The sequence below is a fragment of the Zootoca vivipara genome, chromosome 1 (genome assembly GCF_965207765.1).
Source record: "Zootoca vivipara chromosome 1, rZooViv2.hap1.1, whole genome shotgun sequence".
NCBI lineage: Eukaryota > Metazoa > Chordata > Lepidosauria > Squamata > Lacertidae > Zootoca > Zootoca vivipara.
This window is the reverse complement of record NC_142582.1, coordinates 100132817-100157911: the sequence shown is the minus strand read 5'-3', so window position 1 is coordinate 100157911 and position 25095 is coordinate 100132817. Positions and strand designations below refer to the sequence as shown.

General features: G+C 39.2%; 1 protein-coding gene across 2 annotated transcripts in view; it reads right to left on the bottom strand.

Annotated features, from left to right (window-relative positions):
• Positions 1 to 491: 491 nt before the first annotated feature.
• SCFD1 (sec1 family domain containing 1) overlaps positions 492 to 25095 on the bottom strand; it is a 38437-nt gene continuing 13833 nt past the window's right edge. For both annotated transcript variants that reach the window (XM_088671388.1, XM_035110166.3), the window contains exons 11-25: positions 23851 to 23990; positions 22565 to 22655; positions 21638 to 21711; positions 20124 to 20205; positions 15404 to 15500; positions 14157 to 14227; positions 12831 to 12910; positions 11964 to 12026; positions 11050 to 11125; positions 10152 to 10205; positions 7907 to 7959; positions 6962 to 6995; positions 3835 to 3900; positions 2564 to 2632; positions 492 to 709 (exon numbers count right to left, since the gene is read on the bottom strand). In XM_088671388.1, coding sequence (XP_088527514.1) covers positions 686 to 709; positions 2564 to 2632; positions 3835 to 3900; positions 6962 to 6995; positions 7907 to 7959; positions 10152 to 10205; positions 11050 to 11125; positions 11964 to 12026; positions 12831 to 12910; positions 14157 to 14227; positions 15404 to 15500; positions 20124 to 20205; positions 21638 to 21711; positions 22565 to 22655; positions 23851 to 23990 — 1074 coding nt within the window. In that variant the 3' untranslated portion in view covers positions 492 to 685. The remainder of the gene's footprint in view (positions 710 to 2563; positions 2633 to 3834; positions 3901 to 6961; positions 6996 to 7906; positions 7960 to 10151; positions 10206 to 11049; positions 11126 to 11963; positions 12027 to 12830; positions 12911 to 14156; positions 14228 to 15403; positions 15501 to 20123; positions 20206 to 21637; positions 21712 to 22564; positions 22656 to 23850; positions 23991 to 25095) is intronic.

Sequence of the window (25095 nt, the reverse complement as noted above, 5' to 3'; positions counted from 1 at the left end):
TGGGGGGCAGATAGGTGTAGGAGAAGAAATGGCAGTCCCATTGCACCTGGGGAACTACTGTATGTGTGTGGGGCATCGGCAATAACTCATAGGTTATTATAGGAATATATGGTAAATGTTCACAATCAAGACTCATTAGGCTGGTACAAAAGTCTCCCCCCGCCCCGACTAACCCCATGCAAAATGAAGTGTTTCCCATATCAAAGGCTTTCGAAGGTAAGAGAAGAACTGAAAAGCCACCTTGTACAAGAAAGATGAATGATTAATAATCTATGCACACACAACTGAATGCCTTCACAGCTAGATAAAATTACACAGCTGAGCTAAAATGGAACATGTTCCTTAGGAGGGATCTGAGCTTAATTTATTCCAACAAATTAAATGAGAAATATTAGTACAAATTACATTCCAGATGGAATAGCCTACCGATAAATTATCACTTGAATCTAACAACATATAAACAAATTGAAGAAATATCACAGCAGGCAGAATCCAAGTGTTGTGGTTTATTTGATATCATTCTGCATGTAGTATGTCTTATATATATAGAAGTACAGAATATCCTTTAATAAAAATTATCAGTTTAAGGGATCAGTTGAGGTTTAAATACTATGCACAGGTTAAGCTGTTACATGTTGCCATGATCTTTTCTTCACATTTTGTCAAAAGGCCAGATAATCTTTTCCTATTTCTGTCCAAGCTGGGAAAGCTAAATATAAAAAGATAAGAAAAACATTAGATTACCCATTATATTCCAGTTTATAAGGAGAAAACTGACTTAATCCAAATATTGTGTACTAATGTATTACTAAAGAGAAACAAAATAGGCAATATTTTCAGACTGAAAATAATTTATTTTCTCAAGAATGTTTCATAAAATAGAGCAGGGTTGAGGAATCTGTGGCTCTGCAGATGTTGCTGGACTCTCATCCTTAGACAGGATGTCCAATAGTCAGGGATGATAGGAATTATAGCAGTATTTGGAGGACCGTAAATTCCCCACTCCTGAAACAAAGCAATATTTTTAGTTAAGGGATCATTCTTTCCTGTGGATGCACAGTCTTGTGCATGGAGAGAGGGATCCCTGCAGGATTTAAGAGAATCCCATTTGCCCTTCTCTCTTGAGCATGACACGAGACAGCACAACTGTCTGAATGGGAGACCCGGATGTGTGTCATATCCACATCATACTCCATCTCTCCACTTAGACAAGTTGCCTGGGACAGATCTTCCATTTCCAAGATTTCCAGGGGATTAAGGCAAACAGATTTATTTTAAGTGCTACAGGGATTCATCTGCATGTAGGGTACTGTGTGCCCACAGACAAAAGGCTCACGGGGGGAAAACCCCAAAATAAACACCTAGTACTGTAAAGGAAAGCGGGTGGCACTGTGGGTTAAACCACTGAGCCTAGGGCTTGTCATTCAGAAGGTTGGCGGTTCGAATCCCCGCAACGGGGTGAGCTCCCGTTGCTCTCTCCCAGCTCCTGCCAACCTAGCAGTTTGAAAGCACGTCAGAGTGCAAGTAGATAAATAGGTACTGCTACAAGTGGGAAGGTAAACGGTGTTTTTGTGTGCTGTTCTGGTTCACCAGAAGTGGCTTTGTCATGCTGGCCACATGACCTGGAATTTGTACGCTGGCTCCCTCGGCCAATAAAGCTAGATGAGTGCCGCAACCCCAGAGTTGGTCACGACTGGACCTTATGGTCAGGGGTCCCTTTACCTTTTTACTGTATAGGAGTGAATCATGCTCTCATGTCTTTGCAGAAGAACTCCATTATGGCTACTTGTTATGTAATAATGATGATAATAATAATAATAATAATAATCAATTAAATTTATATACCACCCTTCTTCCAAAGATCACAGCGTGGTTTAAAACATCAAAACTTAATACTCAGATATTACTTTGCTCTAATACTACCACAAAAAGATTTAATATGCACAAAACATCTGGAAGGGGAAGTATGACCACCAATGCTAAATAAGCTAAGCAGTTAAACCTTCTGACAATCAGGAGAGGAAGTTATTTTAGCACTGCTACATAGTGGAGGGAAAATCACTTGAATAGGGTCACCACTTTTACTCGCTCCTGGTTTTTCTAAGGTGCTGTACTTCACACTGCCCTCCCTTCACACTGGATGAGCAGGCTGCTGTTGAGGAAACAAGTAGCAGCAGGGTAAGTGGAAACAAATTTTAGAGGCTTGTTCTACACCGAGTTTCTGGTTCACTTGGGAAACATGCCAATAGGTTGGAAAAGAATTTGCAAATTCATTGGAGTCGGTGCTGGCCCGCCCAAAGCAACATCTGAGAGACTTGCACAAATAACCCCACATTAATAAAAACATGCCTCAGAGAGCTGTGAAGTGTGCATGCCAAGTGTGTATTCTGCCCCCTCTCCCTCCCTGCCAGCTCTTGTTCCCTCTATAGCACTCCTGTGAGCAGAGAACATCTTGCCAAGCGCAATGAACCAACAAACTTGATGGGCCTTTCCCGGGTTTACGATGAATACCACAAATAAAAATACTTGTTGAGAAAAACTGCGTTATCATTTAAATTCTTACCTGTTTTAAAAACTGTGCAGCATTAAAGAGTTCACTGCAGCCATATAAGACATGTTTACCCTGCTTGCCCTATGTGAGACAACACAGATTTCATCAAAACATTGCTCAATTTTATATTAAGAAGGCCATTCTATAACTTCGGAGAACAGAGGTGTTTTTTTTAAAGAACTGCAGTGTAGCAGGAAGAGAGCTCAGTTTCCCCCCATTCTAGTTACAGGTAGGTAGCCGTGTTGGTCTGAGTCGAAGCAAAATAAAAAAATTCCTTCAGTAGCACCTTAAAGACCAACTAAGTTTATATTTTGGTATGAGCTTTCGTGTGCATGCACACTTCTTCAGATACATCTGTATCTGAAGAAGTGTGCATGCACACGAAAGCTCATACCAAAATATAAACTTAGTTGGTCTTTAAGGTGCTACTGAAGGAATTTTTTTATTCCCCCCCCCATTGTTTTATATAAGCAATTAACAACTATGCTGCCCATCTGACTGGGTTGCCCCAGCCACTTTGGATGGCTTCCAACAAATTAAAACACAGTAAGACCTCAAACATTAAAAGCTTCCCTACACGGGGCTTCCCTATTTAGCCTGTCTTTCTGTTAAAACATTTTCAAAGCATTTTTTAAAATGAACAATATAAATAAAACCATAAAATCTATTCACAATCTAAATTTTTGAACCTGCATTTCAACCCTCACTTATGTTTTAAACATACCACAAGGAAACGTGATTCTTTGTGGTGAAAAGTTAAAAGAAACTGAAGAAATAAATCACTGATGTTACTATGATATAAATGACCCGATGTATTTATTTCATTCCCCCCCCATTTTTTTATTCATTTTATAACAACACAAGTACAAATTACAAGTACAAATACAAAAAACAACAAACAAAACAAATACAAATAAACTCTTATCATTCCATCTCTATCTCTAACCATTGTCATGTGGACTTCCCCAAGTCCCCTCTATCTGATTCTCATTTCAACTCATCTTTAGCAGTTTCATAAATCATAAACTTAAACATTTTTTACAACTTAACCATTACTATAAATCTGATGTATTAATTTCATGTGTGTGCTGCTACCTTCCCATTTACTTCAATGGAGGGGGAAGCTTTATCTGTGTACACATATATCTGTGTACACATGTCTATACTTGTGATTAAAATGAAAAAGGAAGTCCACTTGTGTAGCCCAGAGAGCCCCCCCCCAGCATGTAAAAAATGCAAGAAGAGATATAATCATAAAAGAAACTCATAATGTGGTCACATACCTTTACATAATCAATAAGATTTTGGTATTCGATGTAATTGCCTCCTCCAACTACAAAAACAATTGCCTACAATGCAAAAACAAATGAAACAAGTAACATTCTGTAGCTACTGCTGCATGCTAAGCTTACTGCAGAAAGAAGATACAATTTTTTTGTATCATACTTTTTTATGTATGCATATTTTTAAAACGGCTGAATTTTTGTTATTTGGATGAATTTCAGGGCATCAAAAAGCAAAGCAATGAAGGTACTCTGCTTGTGATGGTAGAGACAGAACTTTTCAGTTGTATAAACCTTTAGACTGCATCTCAAAACATGGACACAGCAATCCTATAACCCTGCCAAATCCTTTTGGGGAGTGTAAAGGTAAAGGGACCCCTGACCATTAGGTCCAGTCATGACCGACTCTGGGGTTGAGGCACTCATCTCACATTATTGGCCGAGGGAGCCGGCGTACAGCTTCCAGGTCATGTGGCCAGCAGGACAAACCAGAGCAGCACACGGAAATGCCGTTTACCTCCCCACTGGAGCAGTACCTATTTATCTACTTGCACTTTGACGTGCTTTCAAACTGCTAGGTTGGCAGGAGCTGGGACCAAGCAACGGGAGCTCACCCCGTCGCGGGGATTTGAACCGCCGACCTTCTGATCGGCAAGCCCTAGGCTCAGTGGTTTAACCCACAGTGCCACCCGCGTCCCTATTTTGGGGAGGGCAAGATGGGGCACAAATGTGGATCCACTAACTCAATGATCCACCTGCCATGGGGGCCTTGGTATGCCCATGGAAAAGCTCCGTGGGTATAGATATACTGCTGGAAGTAGATCTCAATCAGGGACTGATCTTGAATCTGTTAAATCTAAAGCTGCTTTGCTACTGTGGACAGTCCCCTGGATTTGGCTCATTGGCTATGCCAGCCGGAAGCAGTGCAGTTAAGTTCCCTTTCATTGGCTTTAATAGGAAGGCTTTAAAAAGCAACACCAACAGTGAGAAATAAGAGGAAAAAAACCCCTCCTCTTCTTTTGCTGGAGTGAGCCAGCAGGGCTTTGGAGGTGGGGTAGCTTCTATCACCAAACCTCCACCTCCAGCTTAGAGAATCTTTTATTAACAACATTAATTTGTGTGTGTGTGTGTGTGTGTGTGTGTGTGTGTGTGTCCGTGTGTATCCCCCTCCGTGTGTGTGTGTGTTTATTATAAAGACAGAATAATCCCAGGCCTCTTTAAAATTTTTGGGGTCAATGGACCCTTAATATAATGTAAGATTAGCCACTCCTGTTCTAGAAAATGATTGATTACAGTGGATAAACAGTCAAATTATCTTTTAGTTCTCCAAGGCACAAAAGGCCCTTTTAGTAACAAAATGTCAGTTTAAACATTTATTGTGATTTTAATTACTTTTTTATTTATTTAAGGTATTACTATATTTCCCTTCATAATATTTATCTCAGGACAGAATGTGTTTTGATTTACGCCTTATGGGACTTTTTATAGTGGAAATGCAGCATCACATTAAAACTAGATAAATATACAAACATATAAATCACGGGCTTCATCCAATGCTGTCCACCCATGAAGAGAACGGACTTCCAATTGCACAACGTGACTTCACCTACCTCTCTTCCTTTCCTTGTAGTCTCCTTCATGCCGTCAAATCTGCTCTGAAGGGCTGAAGGGCCCTCTAGAGTGGATTTTATTTGGCAGGATAGGTTTCTAAGGGTCCCCACACAACGACAGATTGTGCCCCGTGTATTTTGCCAAAGGCAGCTAATTATCCACACAACAATTTATTTCGCCATAGGGTTTAAAATTTTTATTTTTACAATTAAGAGCATTGAACTATTTATATTTGATCCAATTCTAATTTAAAATAGCAGTTTCATGACAAAATAGTCATTTAACAGGAAAGTATTGAATCATATTTATTTCTTAAGTATCTGCAGGGAAATACTTGACACCAATCAACATCAAAATAATAAACTTCATCTAAAAAAATGATAACCACACCAATGATAAAACCTCACCAATAAATCAAAATTTACATTAGATAACATTTTAAAACACTGCAATTTTACTGCGTGCTGGAAGAAGAGCAGAGAAGAAGCCCGGCAGGGCTCCCCTGGAAAGGGCATTCCATAACCTTGGCACCACAACACAGAAGGCCTTGTCCTCATGCCCACACTTCTGGAAGTGAAGGAGCATAGAGGATGTAATATTCAATTAACTTCATTCTGTTTGACCATAATATTGGAGCTGTATAGCAACATATTTAAGCTTAACCATTTCTACATTCTATTACAAAATATGACCAGAGAAGTCAAAACTGTTTTTTGTTCTTAGCAACTGCAATATAACATTTCCCTGTAAAGATAGGGATTTTGTAGGAAAGATATATAAGCAGTAGGAATCAGAAACCTAGTCTTCTGTTTGAGAACTACTTCTGAACTGTGCATTTCATGTGTTTTTCATGTGCTTTGCTTCATGTGTAATTCTCTATAGAGGAAAACCAGTTACTGTTCAAACAAGACCTTCAACTCCAATATTGTACCTGGGAAAGACTGGGAAGAGACTTTTAAGCTTGCTCGCAGCTCTTTTCCCCAAAACAGAGAAGTGAATGACCAGACCAGGGCCAACATTAAAAACAAATACTGATATCTCCCTTGTGCAATGTTGTTTGCACAGGGCTATTACGCTGGGACTGCGTCAAAGTTAGGAGAGAGAAAAATGGTGCAGAATGTGTATTTTTAGTGTTTGCTATTTTCAGCAAAATGGTGAAATGTTTTTTTGAAGTTATACTTCACATTGCTCCTTAGAAGTGACATTTTACATTCTAAATTGCTCATCAAGCAAGAACTTAAACACATGTCTTTACAATTAATTTCTCCCAATATCTTAAGTAAATGTGCTTAAGGCCAGGGTGTTAAGAATGTTGGAAAAGATTAGCTTATGCTTACTTGACTCTTTGAAGATGAAAGGAGCTTACAATCTCTGTTGGATATCATTTAACAAAACTGTAATCAAACTAATGATTTCATATAACGGGATCCAATTTTCTCTAAGGAGTGACCAACATCTATTACATTTAAAGCAAATGCTCATACCACTGATTTGGAGAAGTACGATCTGTTCTTACCTCCTGAAATGGATTTTTGTTTCTTGGAACTGAGCTGAAATAAATAAATAAAAACTTTATCGAAAGCTCAGTTAACTTTTAAACATCAAGCATTCAATATTCATAAACACCTTGAACTATAAAACAGGAGTGTTTGTCTTACCGACAAGGTGTTTGTGACTGGGTATTAATATTCCTCTAAGTGGGACTGTTTTCCTTCTCCTGCTTTGAAGCTCTCCTTAACCTTGCCAGGTTAAGGGCTCAGGGCATTTGTGTAAGGGCTTACTCTTTGGTGACGACGCAATTAGAGAACCTGCTGCTCTAGAGAGCTTCAGTTGACCTTTAGTGGTTCACAAGGCAGAAATTGCCACTGTTCAAGCTTCTAAAAAAAGTCTAAAGATGACTACTGTACAGGTCATCTTTAAAATCAAGCACATATTCTCAAAGTAACCATTTCAGGGTTTTTCAGGAACAGAACTTTCAGCCACCAAATGCTTGGATTAACAGGAATGTTTTAAAATTTCTCCTAAAAGTTCATAGTGAGGAAGATGGACACAGCTTATTAGGGAGGGCATTCCACAAATGAGGGAATGTCAAAGGCCCTGTCATTGGTCACTGCCAACCAGGGAACCCTTAGTAGTGGCTCTTCTGCTGATCATAGGGCCCAAGATGGTTGATATTGAGAATGGCACTCGGTCACCTAAACTTAAACGTTAGAAAAGCACATCCCCAAACACATGAGCTGTAGTGGAGCTCTGTTCAGACAAGAGGACTTTATCTTTTTCTCCTCCTTGTGAACTCTCAAAAACTTGGGCCAAGTGCAGATTTTGGCATGTGTACAGGAGGCTCCAGATAAGAGAATGGTTTCTTTACTCTTTTATTTAATGTTACATAGACTGCATATTAACTATATTTCAAACGGCAGGCATTACACTTACGGTAACTAAAATTGCATGGTAAACTCACCTGTCACTGCCTCGCAACATCTTAGGGTCAAAATACCTGTAGTCATCTGTTTCCTATTCAACAAGAGAAATCTTTGTAACAATTTATTGCTATGTTCAGTCCCACAAGTTTGACTACTGTGGCTTCTATTAATCCATTTCCCAACTTACAAATATGATAGTATTCATACAGTCACATAAAAACAAGCAAGCAAACATGTATGCTAGCTGCCACCAGTATTCATTCAGTCACATTAGTAAAATACCTATGCTAGCTGCTGCCACCAGCTGGTGGGTGGGTGGGTGGGTGGGTGGGGAGAAGAGGAGGCTCACAGGAAATTTACAACTCCCAAACTTTTCAAAATATACTATTTGCGTAATATGTTCTAGCTGTGAAGCAATATATTAATGTAAAGATGTCACTAGTTTTAGATCTCACACTAGGTCCCCCAACAGTTTGTTTTTTTCACATAGTAACCAAGATTGCCTGCTTTCTTTTCAATAATGTAACGGCAATGAATGTTGAAATGATGCACCAGTCAAATTTACTGTACCGTGTTTCCCCCTTTTTAAGCCGTAGTCATAAAATAAGCCAGGGCAGGATTTTAAAACTTTGTAAAATATAAGACATACCCCGAAAATAAGCCATAGGTCTACCTGCAGGGTCGGCGCCCAGCAGTGCTGCGCCGCATCGAGGAGGTTCTTCTATCCTACTGCCTTTTAGACTGTGGCCTGCTGGCAGCCTGCCGGGTCAGCACCGATCAGCGTCGCGCTGAGCACCGGATCGAGCAAGTGGCCTGCAGGGTCGGCGCCCAGCAGCGCCGCACGGAACACCACCTCCTCTATCCAGCACGGCGCTGCTGGACGCTGACTCTGCAGACCCGATCGAGAAGGCGGCCTGCTGGATTGAGGAGGTGGTGTTCCGTGCGACGCTGCTGCTTCCTCAATCCAGTGCTCAGCGCGGCGCTGATTGGCGCCGACCCGGCAGGCCGCCCGATCAAGGAAGGTGCGCCGCCGGGGCGACTGGCGGCGGCGGGAGCCCTGCTGCCGTAATATTGTGGGCCGCATGGCCCGAGGCAAAGGAATCCGTCCTCTCGCTTTTTTGGAAAAGGAATCCGTCCTCTCGCTTTTTTTTCAGCAAGGCATCCCAATGCAACGGCTTGAGTATCTCCTCTTTTACGTTGCAATCTGTGCCAGCTTTTGCAACTGATAGGGCTCCAGTGCCGGCACCCAGAGCGGATCTATCTATAGACAGTTCTTGCTTCATAAAACCCAAGTCTTGTAGTGCCGTAAATAAAAAAATAAGACATCCCCTGAAAATAAGACACCGTGTGGTTTTTTGAGGGAAAAAAGTTATAAGACGGTGTCTTAAAAAAGGGGAAACACGGTATTTCAGCCCATGATTTACTAGTACTATTAAAGCAAAATAAGTTTGTTTTTAGAAATTGTGAGGCATTACATTGTTTTTTCTGTTGACATCATTATGATATGAAGGATTTTTTCCTCTCTCAAAGACACTCAATATTTTTATTGGCAAATGGCATCAGTTTTTCTGTCTCTACTTTTGCAGTTACTTTTATCAAGAAGGTTGAACAAGAAGTAACTCTCATTAGGCTATATTTCCCATATTATATCTGTAGAATTAAAAAAAACTCTCCTTCCAAATGAATCCACAACAATTTTCAGGAAATTAGTTTATTCTTGTGCATACCAATGTACAAATTTTTTGAATGGAATTATCTCATAGATAATTCCACATACACCAAAATTTATGTGTCCTCAGTTGTGTTTGGGAACTGTTTTTCATGATACAACCTCATAGATGTTGGTATTCCTATGGAATTTACCATCATGATGGCATATTTGTGTATATATCTACACCCACACAAATAAGGTAATGAGATATTGAAATACTTGTTGAACTTCTATGTTTTGGTCAGCTTCATCATTCTGTTAAACTATAAAGTGGTGCATGCAGATTTACAGATATGATATGAAAAACAATTTCTTCCTATAATGTTAAAATTAGTAGTAGTTCATGGCACCAAAATTGTGTATATCAGTATTTTAAATAATATTAAATTTATTGCACACCCTTCATTAGCAGGACCCAGAGTGGGTTACAACAATTCAGTATTAAAGAACTTAAAACAAATTACAGTCACAGGTATAGGGTGGACCTGGAAAACACACCTCAGGTTTCAAAGGCTGGCGTAAAGGGACTTTATAAATAAAGTCTAATGTGCAAGTTTGTTTGCTGTACTTACAGGATTGGACTTCATCTCCATAAGGTTGTCCAAAATGCGGGTGACAGGAAGATTCTATAGAAGAGAGTACTTAATTCAAGTAAACTGCAGAAATTGTTGTTCAATGTAGCTTAGGAAAGAAACAGGCACAGACACAATTGGATCACTTTCCACATTGCTATTGGAGCCCTTCCTCATTTGAAAAGGAATACAGTTGGTCTGCTATATATGCCTCTGCCATACTAAAATAAACACACACTATCTGAGTGTTTATTCCCAGGATAAAAAAGAAAAAAAGAGGCGATTCAGATATTGCATTTATTTATTTATTTGGTCATTACCCACCCTTCACTCTGATGGAATAGCATTGGACATACCAGGTAGAATGGCACACAGGCGGTCTGGATATTAAGACTGCCGGAACTGCGCCTAAGTTAATAGCTACTGAACTTTGAGCCTCAATATTGGGGAAAGCAGCTTCAATCAGTTAGCCTGCAGCTTGTCTTAAACCACCTTTTTTTTTTCTTGCAAAGCTCTCACTGGGTGCCAACTCACCTGCCACCCTCCTTCCTCGAGAAACAGTCAAGAAAGAGGAGATAGAATAATAGGTAGTAGTATGGAGACCAATGGGAACACACAAGTCTTCAGAGATATTATGGAACTGTAGTAGATTATTCTTTTAATTGTATCACTTATCAATTTCTTTAAAATTCTAGGTGTTCCATATGAACTACTGAATGCCAAAGAGTTGTATGCGACTTGAGAAACAGTTTGCCCATCCTTTAAAGTTTCTTGTTGGCAGTCCAAGAAATCTAACCCATGCTTATCTAGTTATACTGTGAAATATCATTGGTTTCAAATACTAGAATATGAACATGCTTAATGTTCTTCAACATAGAATTTACATTGTTAAACACACCTGTTGCTTTAGCACGAAATTCTTGACTCCTTCCATCACAAACTGGGATCCTGTATTCATGACACGTGAGAAAAGGCTAAAACATAAAGAGCACATCGAGCATGATTTTGTGTGCTTTCAGGTGTTAAAAGAATAACAATTATGGTGAACTATACCATATGAAGGTAAGAAACAGAAATTAAGCATCAAAGATATGAAGAACTTCCACCACTACCTTTTGTTCTGTTTCAGATTTATCTGAATATCATTTATTTTTTTAATGCACGTTTTGCTTCTTTGTTCATTTTTTATTTTGTTTAAATGAATTTTAAAAAGGAAAAATAAAATTAATTGAAAAAAACCTGTGTGTGAAATATTTTACCACACTTTTATTCTATTCGCTTAGGATATACACAATCAGACTATTAGCTTTTTTTCTTTCTTTTTTGCATGGAAAAGAAATTTTGCATCTACTTTAACCAATGTAATGCGTGGGAAGCTCTGTATTAAAACAGCCTCTAGAGAGTAGAGCAAGGGTTGCTGGTGGGAAACTGCCAAGCAGTGAAATCCTAAATCTTCAGCAAAGCTTCTGCATACCAATTCATTACTACAACTACTACTATGAATCTGCTTTTGAATTTATTTTTCTGTTGCTTTTACATATATTATACAATTTCATTGCTGCATAATATTTGTTGAATTTTGTTTCACTCTTTGTTGTTCTAATAGTAAACCACTTTGGGAGTCCTTTGGAACTGAAAGCGCAGGGCAGTAAATTAAATGAATGAATGAATGAATGAATAAATAAATAAATAAATAACCTAAGAGAAGTTAAACCTCACAGGCAGAAGCAATCAGAGGCATCGCTCAACTTGTTCCCAGTAAAAGTGAAAGGCTTTTCAAGTAGCAGTAACAAAATGTACTTTGAAACTTACCCCAGAGACTTGGCTGCACTGTTTCCATAGGTAGTTGGAGCTGAAGCCATCTTGGCAAAAGCTCTGTGAAATAAGTAAGTTAATATCTACACACTTAATTTATTTTCATCAGAACACTACTAAATATACCAATTATACCATGAAAGAAACATTAAGTTTGAAAATCTAGCCTTTCTAGTCATTTGAGGATGGAACTGCTCTTTACTTCACATCAGAAAGGCAACATGACTAACAATTAAAAAGCACATACTACAAATAACACATGTCTCCTCCTTTACTACCTCCCAAATACTTCAGCTTCACAATTCACAAAAATAAACCATTTTGAAAGTATTATAGAGAAAATTCTGTGTTCAAAGCAGAGCAAACAATTGCAATATATGTTCAAAGTCAAAGGGGTCAAGGGGGACAGGAGGGAATAGCTTAAAAAGGGAAAAAATGTATTTTTCAGAAAGAATTGTAATAATCTTATCTATTACACTGGCTATCATCCTGAACCTATAAAAGTTTTAGGCCAGTTTAGTTTGGAAATGTTACCATATATTCTAATACTTTAAAATTTCTGTAATCACTACAAAGACACTTCTCCCCTAGAGATGTGACTAGGCTACTGAACAAAGTATTACAGCAGATGCTGAATCTGACTGCTGCTCCACAATTGTGAGAATCTGGGGCACTACATTTTTAAGCAGAATAAGTTTTTAGTGTGCATGGTAGTATCTAATGCACTTTTTGTTGAATTTTTTGGGGGAAAGAGGGGCAGGATGAAATGCCCAGTAACCAGACAGTTGACATTTTCTTGAAACTCCAGGTCTACGTTTTTGCAATATATAATTTCATTGCTTTATGAAAACAAAAATAACTTACTTCCATTGTTTAATGTAGTTTAAGGGACTAAGATTACACCCTGCATCTGTCAATGCTTTTTTGTATTGTTCCAGATCTGCCTAGAATCAAACAGGAGATTTGAGATGTGTTACACGTCTTCTAAATTTAGCAGTAAAATTCCATCATCATTTGCTAATAATAAATCTAACACTTTTACTTCAGGGCATAGAAAAATTCGCATTATCTTCTAAATAATCATGAATACAAAAGGCACTGGATACATGTAGACATATTAACATTTCATTCAGAACAAATCATGCACGATTGCTATGAAACTGCAAATTAAGAAGGGTCTTGAAATAAATGAACAAAAGCAATCATTGCCTTCTTTTATGCATCACTTGAACCTATGGTTAAGCTTCTTAACTATGGTTTAAAAGTGACATATGAACTGGGCTACTATCATGTTGTCACCTTACAATCTTTGAGAAACTTAAGCCAATGTAAGTTTTAAAAAATATATTCCATGACTCATTACATGAAAAATCAATGCACAGTACTCTCTGTACTATAGATTATATTCTGCTTTCAAATTTCAGGGGTGACTCCCTGCCATTATCCCCATCCCCATACCTCGCAGGATGCAGCAAAATTTCATCCATTTTACTTGCCCCCTCAGACCTCCTCTCAGGCTAATTAAGCAATCAGTTGAGTCCTACACATTACTCTTTGTGCTGAATATTTTTTTTAACACAAGGAAGCATTCAAGTAAGGATTCTCCACCAGCAGGCTGAAGCACCTGATCTCACTGCATGTGTCAGTCTGCCCCTATGAAATACACTTTAGAAAGGCTAGCATTAAAAGAGCTACATTCTTCCCTTGCTGTATTACAGGGCATGTTTCATGACGAATTTAGCTTCAAGTGTGGCGGCTGGGGAAGCTAGAAAGACCATATGAGTAAACATGTTATTTGCCAAGCAATTAACTTTTATAGCATTCTTTCTTAGTGGTATAAAACGCTTTCTTGAGATCCTCAACATTGCCTACCTTTACTTTTCAGGACAGTACATGCTATAGACAAGAATTTCGCACTTAACACACTGAAGTTGCTCTGTTTCTTTGTGCCCACAGAGGCAAGCGGTGAAACAATGCCTGCACATAGTACTGGAGTGAAAACAGCAGACTGCTTGTAAATCTCTTACTTTTAAACTCCAGAAGAACAGTTGTCTTTCAACCTGACTCAGGCCCACATTTTCTATGCTCTGTCTACAGCCAGTGCCACAGCATACTACCAAGTAAGAGCAAAACATTAAATTGGGAACACTTCCTAATGAAATTGTGTGACTGTTTCATAAAAATCCATACCTCAGAAGGGCACTGCACACAACTTATGTAATATATAAGAAACAGTCGCATCTTGTCCTCTGCAGTTCCCGCTGAGGAAAGAAAAGCTTTGAATTAATTTTCTCTTTCTTAATAATCATCTGTAATTAAAAGCCATTCAGTATACAATATCATAGGCAGGAAGTAAAACTTTGAATTGTTTCAATGAAGTGAACTAAGTTTAGTAACATACAACAAATGTTTTATATACAACTAAATAAGCAGCCCTTTAAAAAAAAGAGTACTGTAAACAGTTAAAATCTTTGGCAGGGATGTAATGACACTTGTAATGTGGAATTATTTATGATATTATGGTTATATAACAGATGGATAATGGTAAAAGATGCAGCAAATTTAATCTTAAACATGGAATCCATGGAGGGAGAGAAGGAGGTCTGAAGGTTCAAAAAATGTTTGAAATGGTTATTTTAAATATGTATAAGATTATTTTAAAAACCAATTAAAATTATAATAAAAAATAAAAAGAGTACTCATGAAGCATGATATTAAGCCTGAACTATGGGGAGTTGCCATCAGAGGAGGAGGATTTGTCAAGACAAAGCTATCGCCCTGGGAGTGTGACACAGCTATCACATCCCTGAAGGACTTTTCCACCAGTTGTTCCAAGTCTTGGCCTCAAGAGAAGGTACTTGTTGCCTGAGGGCCAGGATCTCATTGCATCGAGGACACATCCACGACTTCTGTCCAGCAGGCACATAGTCATATGTGTGACATTCTGTACAATACACTGGATATCCCCCATCCCTGTTGTTTTTCAACCTATCTGTTTTTGTAGTCTAGGGAGCTTAGAATTTGTTAGTTCATAATGGAGAAGGGCAAAGTAGTCTGCCCTAGCCTTCTCACCCTGCAGCCAAACTCGCCTGTTACCTTGGCTTGATGCTTTGTAGCCCTGGCTAGCATCCTCTAGTTGCTGAAGCAATTGGACCAGGAGTTCCTGAGGCCTACCCTTTGACTTTAGCTTGTATGCTGAATGTGCAAACTTTAGAAGACTGGCCATTTTTAAAAGGTAAGACATTTAAAGAATAAACATAGCAAACAATATCATACAGTGATATGATATTGTGTATGATATGATATCCAACCGGCAGTGGCATTTCAAGTTCCCAGGCAGAAAGTCTTTAATAGCATGAGCTTGCTTATATGGCAACAATTCTCAGAATGTTATGAACAGAAAGAAACTTTATAGTAAATTATATTTTTTTACTTACCGTCAGGATCAGAAATCATGTCCAAAAGTGATTTATCCAAGGTGGACTTGCTCATGATTTTTTCTTCATATTCAAAATACAAATCTAATTTTCGTATCTTTAAATTAAATAAAAACAAATTTGTTGTTAGAATATCATTACTGTAGTAGATTTGATTAGCTACGTTTAATATATGAAACTGTTCATATGGTGATTTTCCTCAACCTGGGATAACCTATGATTAGAGATTGGAAGCAGGTCTCAGAATCATATTTGTACACCCCTTCCCATCGTGGGAGAAAAAAAGTCTGAATAAGGGGAGTCAACATTCAAATAACCACACAATAGGTGAGTTTGGTCATTCTCTTCTTCCCGTGATCAGATGTGAGAAAGTAGCTTTCAAACCTGTCTTAAGACCTGTATTAATATAACATCTATATGCCACCTTTCTTCCATGAAACTCAAAGCAGCATACATGAAGTGCCCAGGTAGTCTCAAAACCAAGCACTTATCAGATTCAAATGTGCTCATCTTCAGCATGGTTGCTGCTATACTATGTGCCTTTAGACTGTGCTCTGGGGTCTTTGCTATTGTAGTAGATATGCGATTAGCTTCTTAAATACTATCAGACTATGTACAGAGTAAACACTAAACAATGTCAAATTGTTTAATGTGTAATTAGGTTGATTAGTAAAAAGCTGAAGTAGGACTAATCTACACTGGTGAGTTTTACTATTATGAATGCGTTATAAAAATGTGACACTAGGGGGTGCTGTACAGCAGTCAATTGAAAATTGCACTGAGAGCTATATAACTTTTTTCCCCTTAGTGTTTTTTTAGATCAGTGTAGATCTAGCCGTACTCTAAGGGGAGAATAAAACCCACTTACATTTCAGGAAAAGATAACATCTACAAAAAGCTCAACTTTCTGAAATCGTACCTAAAACCACTTGGAACTTGTTTGAAGGTTATTTTTTAAATTGACTTGAACATTATTTCCCCAGTCTTCTCCATACTAAGAACAGAACACAACCAAATCAAGTTGACTTACCCTACTCTACTAAGAATTTCTGCTTGAGATTCATGGGGTTTCTGTTCTCCACAGAAAAATAATTTGATTTTTCTATTGTCAGTCTGTGCCCTTAAGAGGAAAGTAAATACCAGGATCTGTTCTGGAGCCCTGGCCGCTAGCCGAAAAGGACGCAGGGCAAAGTGCCATGTCTGCGCACACGTGCGGAGCGATTTGTGCTTTTGCGCATGTGCGAAGCGTGATTTAGCGCTTCTGTGCATGCGCAAGCGGCAAACCTGGAAGTAAGCCGTTCCGGTACTTCTGGGTTTGCCACAGACGTTCTCTGGAATGGAAACGTTCACGGAGGTATTATTGTAGTAAGGTAAAGGGACCCCGACCATTAGGTTGAGTCGTGACCAACTCTGGGGTTGCGGCGCTCATCTCGTGTTATTGGCTGAGGGAGCCAGTGTACAGCTTCCAGGTCATGTGGTCAGCATGACAAAGCTGCTTCTGGTGTTTACCTTCCCACCGGAGCGGTACCTATTTATCTACTTGCACTTTGATGTGCTTTCAAACTGCTAGGTTGGCAGGAGCTGGGACTGAGCAACGGGAGCTCACCCCGCCGTAGGGATTCAAACCGCCGACCTTCTGATCAGCAAGCCCTAGGCTCTGTGGTTTAACCCACAGCGCCACCTGTGTATAAGCCCATAAAGGCAAGAGCCCCTTGGCACGTTCCTTATTAATGACACTTATATCCAGTGCTATTTTTCTAGAAAAAGAGGTGCTGGAACTCACCATGAACACCTCCCTCATTCTCTTAGGATGACAATGGCGCCCACCTGAGAGGTGCCGGAAAGGAGTTCCTGTGAGTTCTCGCTGAAAAAAGCCCTGCTTATATTTTGCCACATAACCAATGTTTACTGGGCAGTTTACACTAAAAATGTTAATACACAACCTAAAACCATAAAATAAAAAGCAGCATAAAAAGGATCTCTCCAAGCAGGTGAATGAATGGTAAAATAGCAAATGCAATTCAGTGTAAACCAGGGGTCAGCAAACTTTTTCAGTAGGGGGCTGGTCCGTTGTCCCTCAGACCATGTGGGGGGCGGACGGACTATATTTTAGGGGGGGAAATGAATGAATTCCTATGCCCCACGAATGAGATGCATTTTAAATAAAAGCACACATTCTACTCCTGTAAAAATACCAGGCAGGCCCCACAAACAACCCAGAGATGCATTTTAAATAAAAGGACACATTCTACTCATGTAAAAACATGCTGATTCCGCGGGCTGGATTTAGAAGGCGATTGGGCCGGATCCTGCCCCTGGGCCTTAGTTTGCCTACCCATGGTGTAAACAAGTTCAAAATGATGCATTTTGAGGCAGAAAATCTTCATTTTATATATACAGTACTCTTATGAGGCCTGAATTGGTGGTGACTGACCAAAACGAGATCTTGGGGTCAGAGTGGATAGCTTGATGAAGATGTTGGTTGAGTGTGTGGCAGCTGTGAAAACGGTAGCCCAGAGTTTAGTGCTATGCAAGAGGCAGACAAACAAAATGACTTTCTAGAAGGGCCTTACGCCCCTGTGAAGCAAGAAAGTACTTGATGGCCATCGTACAGGGGAAGGTGCTAATTGTTCTGCAAACATTTCAGGTCTTTAACTACATCCACACATTCTATGATGCTAGAGTAGTATTTGTCCAATAGTCACAATCCTTCTGTAAAACTATTTGTTCTATTATATCTTAAAATAAACTTGTAGAAAAAGTCACATATCTACATTATTGTTTTTGGAAATACTATAAATCCATGAAAAAATTCAACAGAAATCAGAACCACAATTAGATTAAAATAAGGAAATACTATACCCCGAGACTTCAACCATGTACCCACTGCTTATGCTTAACTCTCACTGAAACTAGTGGGAATGCATAAAGGTGCCCAGAACAGCAGTATAAGAATGTTTCCAATAAAATGAAACCTTTTTTAAAAAACAAAAAACAAAAAACAAACTCTGTTTTGGCTATGATTCTTAGTTGCCAAACTCCTAACAGCTTAAACAATTAACTTAAAACAAGGTTTCTTTTCTTCTAAGCTTTACCAATAAATATTTGCTAATCCATCCTGGGAAATACTGGTGTGTTCTTTCCAGGATTTTGCTCAACACTGAAATATGCCAAAAAACTGCCAGGTTCCATGAGCTGGTGATTAATCTCACAGTTCCTCTTGCTGTGCCTTCGAAAATGATCTAACGCAATGTGGAAAGCAGCTGCAAACTGAATCTAAAAATACCACTATTACACATAGTATGATTTTAAAATTACTTCTCAGATAAAGTAGAAATGATTAGATCAGGTGATACTACACTGTACGAAGTAACACCCTTTAAATATGTCTTTGTAAATCTTTAACTGCAACTCTGTGCCCAATTACTCTTCTCTAAACTACACTGAAGTCAAAATGTATGTTTGTGTGTGTGCATGCATGTGTGCACATATATGTGCAGTCTTAAGACACAGTCTAATCTAAATACTTTATACTAAAGGGTTTTTACCATCAGAGCCTTGTGCCTCCTTCCCAATGCCCAGTGCCTTCAGCTTTGGGAAGGCAGCATGAGGTCTGAGGGAGGGGAGGTGAAATTTTGGCCTTCTCCTCCCCCATGGCACAACGAGGCTTGCAGGTTCCATGCTGAAGTGCTCTTGTGGCCCACTTGGTATGAAAAGTTGGACTGCCCTGAGTTAGATGATAGATCTGTCTTTTATTTTTTCTTTAATAATCTCCCATCTTGAGACAGAAAGGGGACACACTAATAATTTATTCTACCTCTGCAGCGTCAGAAGCATCCACTTCAGAAAGGACATCAGATTTCTGTGCCTTGGAAGTGGGAGATAGTCAACCATGCAATTATTTCCAAACCACATCCTGCCTTGGAATTTGATCGAAGTCCAATGTAAAATGGTGCTGTCAATGACCTGCCACCACTTTTCCAGAAAAAAGAGGTGACAAATAAGGCATCAAATAAGGACTCAACGTCACCCACTGCACATTTGACTTCAATTAAATTCTATGGAAATACTGCACTATTATTCAGATCTCATAAAGCTGTCAAAAATGTTCCATGTCAAACAATGCAGGAAAAAAATGATATTGTTGTCAAATCCAGAGGAGGGGAAATAGTGTGTAAATAATAAAAATTCTTTCAATTAAAATTACACTAATTAGGTGCATTGCTGAAGGTAGGTATTAATCCATGGTATTGTTTCGGGTTACATAGATTGGGCAGCCTGTGATCACAAATTTCCAAAATTCAACCGACATAAATTATTCTTTGTGAAGTTATTCTCAAGAACCAATAGGCTTTTTTAAAGGGAAAGTGGTGGATAAAAATTGCTTGTGTTAGCTATTTCTGCTATTGTAGTTGTTCTCTTAATAGTAGCATGATATACAGGCATGGCCTTCTGCTTAAACCTTTTTCTCTCTTTTTTTTTGTCCGTAAGATGAGAATATGATCTGGCAGAATAACAGCTTGTGTTTAAGATCATTTCTGAATAAGATAAAAATAAGTTTCTTATTCATTTTTATTAAACATAAGATGCTGTAGCTGTTTCAATTTTTGTTAACACTGCACATTCCAAAAATTTTTAGGGAAGAACACTGCTTTCAGAATACTTAGTATGTTAGAAAGCTTCATGATTAATGAGCTTCAAATGACTCCATTTTTCATACCTTTATGTGTTCCAGAACAGCTGTTGCCACATTTGTATGAAGATCTATGAGCCTTTTCTTTTCTAGAAGCTCTGGAAGAGAGCTGAAGAAATTACATACAAACTAACTGTTCACACTATGTAGTCCAATTCAACCCCATATTTAGCATTACAAAAGCAACCCAAAACATGATATACCTATGAGGGAACAAGATAATACTTTTGAGAGACAATAGTACGCTCAAATCAGCAGCCTCTGGGATACAGGAGATGGATATCCAAAACAAGTTTAGGAACTCTGTGCCAAGACACACTTTAGACCAGCCTTTTCCAGCCTGGTATTCTACAGATGTTTTGGATGACAACTCCCATCAACCTCAGCCGACATGACATCACGAAGAACAGAATTGTAGTCCAAAATGTCAGGGGGAACCAGGTTGGGAAAGGCTGCCTTAGGCCCTACCTTGCTCTACTCACTGGCTCTGTGATAAGAGTTCCCAAGTATGTGACTTGGGGACAGCGGGTGGGGAGGAACTTGACTGGAGTCACCAGCCACTGAAAAGTTTTGGGAAGCAAGCCAACAATAACAGTACCACCAGAGAAGAGATATGGAAGCTTGCTCGGGTGAAGGCAAACACATAGGCAGGCAGAAGAACAGGCTATTTAAGCGGGCCATACATTGTGGCTCCCTGGCCACTGCCAGCACAGCGCAGGCAGGCAGGCAGACAAGAGTGAAATGTGCTGTGCTGGCAGTGGCCAGGGCATAGCTGCCAAGTTCCAGATTGAAAAATCTGGGACCAGCAGTGGCGCGGCACCGGAAGTTGCTTCTACGTGACTTCCGGACATGCGTAGAAGCAACTTCTGGTGCCGCTCTGCCCATTTCCAAAATGGCCGTGGCGCCAGAAGTCGCTTCTACACATGTCCGGACATGCGTAGAAGTGACTTCTGGTGCTGCGGCCATTTTGGAAATGGGCAGAGCGGTACCAGAAACATGGCCGCCGGCAGGAGCTGCTTTCCGGGGGATTTACAGGATATAAATCCATTCGGGAGACCAGAAGGAAACGGTGAGAAAATACGGGGGTTTCCCGTGGAAAACAGGGTACTTGGCAGCTATGGGCCAGGGAGCTGCAATGCATGGCAGCCTCAAAAAATCTGAACTTCACAATCACAATCACTATCTCAATCTGAACTTCATGCCAGTTTCAGACAAAGAATCAAAATATCACCCAGCTCTAGCACAGGATCAGGATACTGGATATGTAAATGCTATTTCTGTGCCCCTCAGCAAATGTTACAAGATGTAATCTACACTGGTATGATTTCAATAATCAGACTTCCTAATCTTCCCAGCCTATAATTTGGCACCCATGGTATCTTATATCATTGGGCTACACTAGTGTGTCACAGTGTTATGCTTCTACTATGGAACACACTCTGGAGAGTCAGTCAAGTATCCTTAAATCTGAGTAAGAAAGAAAATTGATTAAATGACAATTCTTTTGCAAGCACTTAAGAATGCTTCAGTAATATGCTTACCTAACAGCTGAAGTTAGCTTAGCTGTGTTATCAGAAAGCATACTTATTGCTCCTTCATCTTCACCTTCTAGTCCCTGGGAAGAAAAACAATTTCAAAAAACAACAACCACCATATATACTTGAAGAACAAAAATATGGTTAAAATCCAGTTGAGGTATCAAACTTTATAACAGAAGAACCACAATTCAATTTTACACAGGTTTTGGAGAAAGATAAATCTAGGCCTACTTGTTTATATATTTGTTTCAAGCACAAAAAGGATTGAAACATTTTCAAGTCTCTTCTGTGAATAATGGCCCATGGCTCCCTAAAATATGATTACCAACACAAGGGGTGAATGCAGACTTCAACAAGCCCTCTGCCAGACCTTAAAATTACCTCAAAATATAGATATTTTGTTCACTGCTTTCCTAATGTTGTTGGCAGCTATCTGTATCAAAAGATAATCGAGTGCGCCCCCAGGGATGAAGTCAAACCACTGGATAATACCAGCACCTGCTGGGGGCTGCAGAGACCAGTAACTTGTAACTGCTGCCTCCTGTGTTTTTTGCTGTGTTAGCAGCACCAAAGGGATTTCTTTGGGGCACAAGCCTGGACAGTGTGTATGGAGGTCCTGGGCTGCTCAGATGACAAGACCCCCCTTTCAGCCCTGCTGACGTGGTCCAAAGGAAAGCAGAGCAATACATTTGGCACAAGTTTGGTTGCAGGAGTTGTCTTCCATTTGACTCTTAAAAGGGCAACCATGTTAGTGGTTTAAATTCCAGTCCCAATAGGACTGTGCTGCATTGCCTCCCAGGCCCTCCAAACTCCCCCTTCCTGTGCATTTACTTTCTGGAAACACCCAGTACATTTCTTGAATGCCAACATTTTAAAGCACTGTATAAATTCCAAGAATAATATTTTAAGTTAGATATAAGCAAATCTTACCATTATACTTTTAAGCCTCTTGACTTCATCTTCCTGAGCTCTGTAAGATTCTAGCTCTTGCTGAACCGACTCTGCTACCTCTGGGAAAGGGCTAAAGAGATTATGTAGGCACTGTTTAAATCTACACTTTAAATTAACACAGCTTGTAAAAAATAATGGCTTCCACAGTCCTTTATTCACTTATTTAAAATGTTTCAGCCCACCAACCCCTTCATCGCAAACAGACCCGGGACAGCACACAATAACTCAGTACCCATCTCTTTTCTCCTTGCTAAAACTGTTTCTTTTTTAAAAAATGAACCCTCACTGTCTCTCCACCCCTGCTTTACTCAAACCTCTGTTGTTGTTCAAAACCACAATTTTCATCTCAATGTCCCTCTGCCCCTGCTTAACTTCTGCCATTGTTTGAGGAGTCCAGCAAGAAAGGACGCTGAAAATTGGCTGTTTTAAACCTCTTCTTCTTCTATTCCTCAGCTGCTTCATGTGAAAAAGATAAACAATGTGAAGCCTTCAAATATTTCATAGTAACTTCCCACAATTATTTCACTTCTCGTACCCTGTGTTGTCTTCGACATGACGTTCTAGGTTCAATGTAGTAATTTAGAATAGATATTTTATTAACAAGCAAACACCAATCTATGAGTAACACCCATCAAGTGACCTTAGTCTTCTGTAACTGAATAAGCTAACTGACGGATTTGCTGTTAAGATTTTATTCATCTTAAATATAGAGCAAAATATATCATCGTGGTGTGCACGTGTAAAGAAGGTTCCAAAATTGGAGAGAGGTGGAGGCATGAATAAGGGAGTGGTCTGTGTGCAAGGGAGAGGAGGGTGGAGGTGCAAAGGGGGATAAAAAGGAGGGAATAAGAGGAAAGGGAGTGGGGTTGAAGATGAAAGCAGGGGCATGAAAGGGTCTGCAGAATAGAAGGGGGTGGCTTCATAGACAGGCAGAAGGTGAAAAGGCTGCTCAGTAGTTGCAATGTGTGGGATGAGAAAGATGCAGGAGGCTACTATGGGGGTGATTTGTATGCAAGGAAAGTTGCACAAAAGGAAGTTGGGGTGAAGGTGAAAATGAGTGCAAAGCAAGCCTGAAGAAGAGAGAGGTGGCTTTGGAAATGGGGTTAGGAAGGTGAACAGTGACCTTCGTAGTGGCATGAGGTGGGAAGGGGTTTGATGTGGTGGGGAATGGCAGAAAGGTTGGTAAGTGGAGTGAGCAGGGGCAAAGACCCTAGTTAGTAATATATCTTGAAGCAGAAGTAGTTAATTTAAAATATTCAGCTTACCTTCCTTTATGCTTCTGCCAAAATTTATCAGCTGCGGTTAAATCATATGACTTTTTATTTTTTTTCTTTGGTCTAGCACCTGCTGGGGAATTTTCCATTCCTGAAGACTCTTCCAAAACAACTCTGTTCAAATGAAAATCCTTTAAAGAAAATTATATGGATTAAACATTTTTGCCTGCTGCCCCACAATGGAAAGCAGAATATTCCTAATTCAAAATGGGATTATGAAAAGGGCAACTGTTACATTGAATGTGATTCTGAATATGCAGAGCAAATGAAATGTCATATTCTTTCTATTAAATATGACATTTTAGACGCTGCCTCATATTGTACTAGCTTACTTGTACAGTCTATTCTTTGTACAAAAGCTTAAGAATAGATATTATTATTGGTTTTTTTTCATTGGGCAACTGTTGCAACTTCTTAATATCACAAAACATTATTTGGCTATGTTTCTGCAAAACATTCAGAAGCTTTTTAATTTGCCTCCTTCCTCTTTTGCTCTGAGAATGCCCAGGCAATCCAAGACAACCTGGGAAATGGGTGGGGTGGGGATGGAAGAAAATATACATTGAAAGTGGGAGAAAATAAGGTTTCCTTTTTTCCTTGCTGTGGATCTCATCCTCTGAACTGGAGATGGGATAGAGAAAAGAGAAACCAAGGGAGTTCTTTAATTTTGCCCATATCTATCTCCTCTCATTCCTGGAACCATTTCGGGCAACACAAAGGAAAGGTACCTCTAGATGATTATTATTATTATTATTATTATTATTATTATTATTATTATTATTATTATTATTTATATGCATTTACACCCCACATTTCCTAGTAAAGAACTCAAAGATATTAATGTGAATTATGGGGAAATGTCTACCCCACTCAGGAGAAGAAAAATATTTTCTGTACTTTCACAGAACACAACTTTCTGACTCCCAATGAACAGAGTAATGCAACTCTCCACAGATCAACTTGTTTATAAGCAGCAATTGTACAGTTATTACCTAAACAGATGAATTGCTATAAATATGTAGCTGGAATGGCATTTGGTTCAGCATGCCACAATCTCCCTTGAGTGCATCAGCCGAGAGAAAAATGAACATTGATTTACATGAAGAAAAAAACTTATGTAACTTTTTCCCATTAGAAAAAAAATATTCTATAAAAGGGATAAAATGCCTCTAAATAAATTATACTAGCTTTCTGAATTCTGAATTCAACTTGTATGTCAGAAATGTTAGGAAAACA